This window comes from Gossypium raimondii, chromosome 11, assembly GCF_025698545.1.
Source record: "Gossypium raimondii isolate GPD5lz chromosome 11, ASM2569854v1, whole genome shotgun sequence".
Lineage (NCBI taxonomy): Eukaryota > Viridiplantae > Streptophyta > Magnoliopsida > Malvales > Malvaceae > Gossypium > Gossypium raimondii.
The window spans coordinates 35,872,543-35,878,539 of NC_068575.1; the positions used below are offsets into that span (position 1 = coordinate 35,872,543).

General features: G+C 31.3%; 1 protein-coding gene across 1 annotated transcript; it reads right to left on the reverse strand.

Annotated features, from left to right (window-relative positions):
- Positions 1–2,164: 2,164 nt before the first annotated feature.
- LOC105804079 (homeobox-leucine zipper protein HAT22) lies at positions 2,165–3,776 on the reverse strand. The gene is made up of 3 exons (XM_012636576.2): positions 3,145–3,776; positions 2,935–3,014; positions 2,165–2,784 (listed from the first exon to the last, which is right to left on the reverse strand). Exons 1-3 carry the CDS (start codon positions 3,625–3,627, stop codon positions 2,502–2,504), a joined length of 846 nt encoding a protein of 281 aa, XP_012492030.1. The 5' UTR covers positions 3,628–3,776; the 3' UTR covers positions 2,165–2,501.
- Positions 3,777–5,997: the final 2,221 nt, after the last annotated feature.

A 5,997-nucleotide genomic window follows, 5' to 3' on the forward strand; every position in this document is an offset into this window, starting at 1 on the left:
TGGTAAAATATCGGTGATGGAAGCGATGATATATGATGATGATAGTGCGAGAGAATGAGTAGTTTCCTGGAAACTCCCCTCTTCTTTCCACGAAAGTGCTCTCATCATTTTACTGGCCCTTACCATAATTTTCATGCCATCAATTATAATACCGTGTACGTATATATTCGAAGATAGTGAGTTCATGAGTACGTATATATATTTGAATCCATGTCCTAAGAATATATTCGAAATTATTTTTAAAATTAATTTCACTTCCAATAAATTTTAGAATATATAGAAAAAAAATCTCAAATTTAATGCATCGAAGCTAGTAGTACTTTTTAAAGAGAAATTTCTCATCATTCATGTATTGTAACTGTCGACACCAATCACGATAGCGTGCATATAACGACTACATGCATGCATTACTTGCAAAGTTGCGAGAACCCATCCCATGAAACTCTCACTTGACTTATTGATGAAAAAAAAAAAACTTGGAGTTTAATCCAAAGTTGAACCATCACTTTTTTTTCTAAATTACAAATACAAATAATCAGTGAAATTCAAGTTTAAAGTGGTCAAAATTTTCATGGTTTCGACATTATCATTAAACCAAAATACCAAATGTTTAATAAAAATGAAAATGAGGAACACTTTTGATGATGAAAGGAGAAGTGGAATATGTAACTTTTGGGATGAGTTTTTGGAATTTAAATCAAAAGGGAATTTGAGAATTTAAGGGAAGGAGAAGTTTAGGGAAAAAGAGGGTCCCATCTAATAGAAATATAGAAGGTCGTCTGTCTGACCTCCATTCAAAATTCTCTATAATTATTTTTGTGAAGAAAAAATAAAATAAAAGAACAAAAGTGAGCCATTGGGACATCACGTGGGATATGACCTACCAGCTCCCTTAAAGAAAGAGCATCTGACCAAGCCCATCCACTTTTCCCTTCTCAACCCCCCCCCCCTTTTTTTTTCATAAATATGGTTTTATTTTATTTTATTTTGAAAATATATACCACTTTATTTAATTTTGTTTCTACTAAATGTTGTAAAGTTATGTTTTTTTAAATATTATTTAACAATTTAATTATAAATAAAATGATAAAGTAAACATAAATAAAATTTTTAGATTCAATTATTAAATATTTCACTTTTAAAAATAATATAGTTTTTAGATTCAATCTCACGCATTATATAAGTATAGATTAAAAACGTATGAAATAGTTTTACTTTTTATATTTCTTTCTTAGTGGATATTTCAAGTGAAATCATCCACTCTTTCCTTCTCTACACGCCTCACACCACCCATTTCTTTTTAGTACTATTTTCCTTTGCACACTAGTGCTTTCTAATTTTATCTTATAACCATATTAGTATATATTAGATTATGACCTATTCATGAAAGTAATTATTTAGTAAATTTATAAAAAATTGATATAAATATTAAATATATCTTTAATTAAAATGATAAAATTGAGAGACTAGAATTTATAATGTATTTTCTAGATTTTATATGAAAACATAAAATATCCCGTCAAATAATATTTGTTCTTTTATAATTTTTAATAAATTCACAATTAAATTGAGACGAAGTCTCAAAACTTTAAATATTAACGAAAGTAATATGCGACCAAAATTGAAGAAAGAAAAAAAGGAAGAAAATTTCTGATAAATTGAAGACGACTGAAATTAGAGACATATACACGTGAGCTAACCTCCAACACCCCACACCCTTTTCCTCTCTCACTTAATCATAACCTCCAACTGATTTATCATTATCCCAATTTCTTCTTCATTTGAGACACCCAAAAAGGTGGACACTCTTCCACCATGTAAGTGGGAGGACCCATTTCTCCCATACATACATTCCACTATTTTATATACTACTAACTCTTCATTACATTAAACGTATATATACATGCATAGATATTTTATTCATTTATCCTAACAAATTTCTTTTTAATTAAAACTCAAATTCTTGGAAAGTATTTGTGGATAAATGTGTAATAATTAGAAGTTTTCATGTTTTCTAGCTATGATGTTCAACAAGATTTTCCAAACCTTTCGCATTTCGAAAAGCTTGAAAAGTAACTGAATATGAACACAAAGGCAACTTTATACTTTTTTTTCTCTAAGCAGTCAAAATAATTAAAAATAAAACGCAAGGATCAAAGCAGTGTTTCCATGAGATAAATCGTAATCTTTATTCATTCCATATTATCAAAGCAATGGAAACAACAAGTGTATCATTAAAAGATGGAACAAAAGAATGAATAATAAAAGATAGATATACTAGTATATCTTAATTTCTAATGAATATTTACAAAAACATATAAAGATGGATGAGGAGATTGATCAGTAATTTTTACTATTGGTTTTCTACAAATTAATTTATAGTCCACACTAATTTTGATTCGCTACAAGCCCTTAACCAAAAAATAGAGGGGTTATGGGGAGGGTCTATTCTCGTCCTTTCTTTGGCTACTGATTTTAAGTTGTAATTAACGAACTTGGAATCAACATGCTGCAGAAGGATTGGTGAAGCGATTATAGAAATGAGGCTTTGAAGGCAATACTGAAAATGGGTTCTTGGAACTGCCATCGCTAACACCGCCGATTCTTTCACAAGATGGACACATGGTGAGAGTAGCCGCTGGCATGTGCATGTAAAAGGGTTGAGCCAGTTTCAGTGCCTTGAGTTCTTGTAGCTCCTTTTGCAGTCTCCTGTTTTCATCTGTTAGTGTCTCACAACACTTCTTCAAGAATTCACAATCTACCTCAGTTTGCTTAAGCTTTGTCCTGTCAATCACAGAAACCATAATTCTTTTTGTAAGTAACATTGAAGTCAGGTCAGTTGCTTTTAAGCACTTGTCCTTTGGTGTACATAGAAGCCTTTCTCTTTTCGTTTGCCTTTTGGTATAGAGATAAACAGAAGAATGATCAATTTACCTGGCTCTCCTGTTCTGGAACCATACTTCAACCTGTCTAGGCCTCAGGTTTAATTGCTTTGCTAAAGCTTGCTTTTGCTTCTGTTAGCATAAAATATAAGAACAAAAAAAAAAAAAAAAAGAGAGAGATTTGATTAATACAATAATCAAGCTGTTAGTGATGATAATCAATATCAGATAAAGAGAATTGGAGAGAGATGAAAGAGCATACAGGATTTAAAGTGCTATGCTGTTTGAAGCTTTCCTCGAGCAAAGCAGATTGGTCTTTGGTGAGCCTGAGTTTCTTTCTAGCATTAACACCATCTTCATCTTCTTCACTAACTCTGGAGGAATTCTTCTCTACCTCCACTTCTTCGCAGCTAAGGTCTCTTTCCCTTTTCACCCTACCACTAGAAAATGAAGAAACAGCACTATGGGGAGAAGCCTGACGGTACAAATCACCGGAGCCAGGCTCCTCATGGTTGTGAAGACAACCAACGCCTTTGTTCACATCAATCTTTTTGCTATTATCATTAACTAGGTATATCTCACCGGATAACGCCAACGTCAGCGATGGCTCGACACTTGCTGCTGCCATGGACATAGATGATTTCTTGGGAGTTTGATTGTTGTTGGCCTTGGATGGAGTTCCCAGGGTTGATGAAAAGCCTAACCCAAGAACAAGGCCTGTATTACATGCATCATCAATACCCATCAAGCTGAAATTTTGTCTACACAAGTGGGTTTTTTTTTTGGTTAGAAGGGGGTGAAGGAAAGAGAGGGAGAGGGAGTGGATTGAAAGATAACGAGGGTGCAAAAGGGTCTTAAGAAGGGAAGAGAATGAGTAAGACTTTTTGGAGGGAGAAAGAGGGTGTGGGTTGGGGTAGCTATGATTATTAATCAAAGGAAATGAATTGACTATTTTTTATTTTATTTTAGGTATAGAAAGTCCATAATAAAAATCAATAAATTATACGAATCTTGAATTTATTAAAATATTAAATACTATTTAAGAGAAAAAAAGATTACATTAATGAAGGGAATTAAATTCTTTAGCGTCTACCATCCAACCCCACTCCAATTATCTCAGTATACCAAACAAACAAAGGCAATTTCCTCTCTTTTTCTATGTTATGAAATCCCACAATTCACATTGTAACGGGAATCACATCAAGAGAATGATTCGCCAGCACTTAGGCCACCCTTTAACGTACCAATTTTAACTATTGCTACTCCTCGACTATCACTTATTCCCTTTTTTTTTCCCTTCCTATGGCTGCTTTTTTGTGTACGTATGTTTCAATTATTAGCCAACTTTTTCTTTGTCTAACTTTTGTCCTCAAAACCCTTTTTATTTATTTTCCTATCTCCCTTTATCTTTTTATATATGTGATGACCTATATTTTTGCACACATCCAAAGATTAATTACTTTTGTTTCCACAGAAGAAAAGTTTGATGATGGCAGAAATTTTGGGTTAATTATTAAAGGCTGCCTATATAATTTGAAATCATGATGCATAAAGGGCGGAACATCATTGGATATTAACAAGTTCCCTTTATAATACACCCATGAACTGTCTCCCACTCCATGCCTGATTTAACTAGTTAGGATCGGATGGGTAATCACGTCACCTTGCTTACCAAGTATTAACACTTGATATCCATTATTCTATTTTTCATTAATTTGGTGGGCAGTTTTTTCTCTTGCTTATTTATGAGTATGGAGATTAGAAAAAGATGTCCACTATCTCCTATTGTTTCAATCATCATGAAGGATGGTAGTTTCCTTGTTTTCTTGTTTGTTTAGAAGGGAAAAAAAATCTTATAATTTTTCTAATTTTGAATTTCAGTATATGTAATGCAATTTCAGTTTGTTATTTTTATGTAATACTTATAGAATAGTCTTATCATTTTAATTAATTGATTTAACATCTACTGCTTGAGTCAATACTAAAATTTTAAAATTGAAAAGTACAAGAACTAACAATGATTAAATTAGAAAATAAGAGGAAATCCAACATTTGCATAGTACGAGATTAATAATAGAACTTGACTTAACATATTTAATTACTATCATTTATTTTAAGATTAAAATTTAAAAATTTTAAAAAGTATAAAGATTAAAAATAACTAAAACTAAGTTCATAACTAATGTATAGTATAAGGACTAATAGCAAAAATAGACAGAAAGGGAAAAAGGGGGAAGAGAGAAGTAGGTAGAAAACATTTGAGAAGAGTTTGAAAGAGTTATAATGGTGCCAGGATATGATTCATCAGCAGGAATCCGGATCATTGCTTAACTAGAAAGTCGATGTAGAGAGTTTGGGGCCCCCATGCTTACATTGTATAAGCACTTCCCAATAATGCTTTGTCGGCTATTTTTACCCATTACAATTTAGAAGTTAGGTCACCCATAAAAACATGATTCAATTAAACCACCCATTAATTTAATACCAAAAACAATTGCGGATGATATGAGATAGATCAAGCTCATAAAATAATATTTTATATTTATATATTAAAACGATGAGAATTTTTTGCTGTCATTCAGGGACTTTGATTGTCCCCTGCAGGACCAATCATTTTTCAGAAAGGTGCTGCATTTGTTTCAATGAAATATAATGGCCTGTTTTCTCTATTCTTTTCAGCTGATCAAGTTTGAAAATTGGAACGAAAAGTTTTCTTCTTTTACAAATTAATTGGAATATAGAAAGGGAATTCCCTTCTTTCAACTCTGATTAGTCAATTTTGTTTATGTTTCTCCTTTGGTGATCATCATGATCGTTTAGGGATTAGGTTGAATTTGGTCTCCCTGTGTGTATATTGCAATTGTGCGTATTTTAAAAGGTAAGTCAGCCAACCCTAATTGAAATTGAATTACTATTAATTAATTCACGGATTTATGGAATAAATATATTTATTAAAATTTTATATAAATTTTATATAAAATTTTAATTGAAATGGTAGAATTAAAATATTTAATATTACTATACATTAAAATTTTATTATATATAAATTTTAATTAATTTTATATAAAATTTTATTATAACTTTTTGTAAAATGAACAAATTTTCAATTAATTCT

Bases quoted from the DNA above. Each gene is read 5' to 3' on its own strand.
- LOC105804079 (XM_012636576.2), bottom strand. From the start codon at position 3,627: ATGGGTATTGATGATGCATGTAATACAGGCCTTGTTCTTGGGTTAGGC. The intron at 3,015-3,144 runs GTATGCTCTTTC...TTATGCTAACAG, and splicing joins AGCATAGCACTTTAAATCCT to AAGCAAAAGCAAGCTTTAGC. The intron at 2,785-2,934 runs GTAAATTGATCA...TGTGATTGACAG, and splicing joins TTCCAGAACAGGAGAGCCAG to GACAAAGCTTAAGCAAACTG.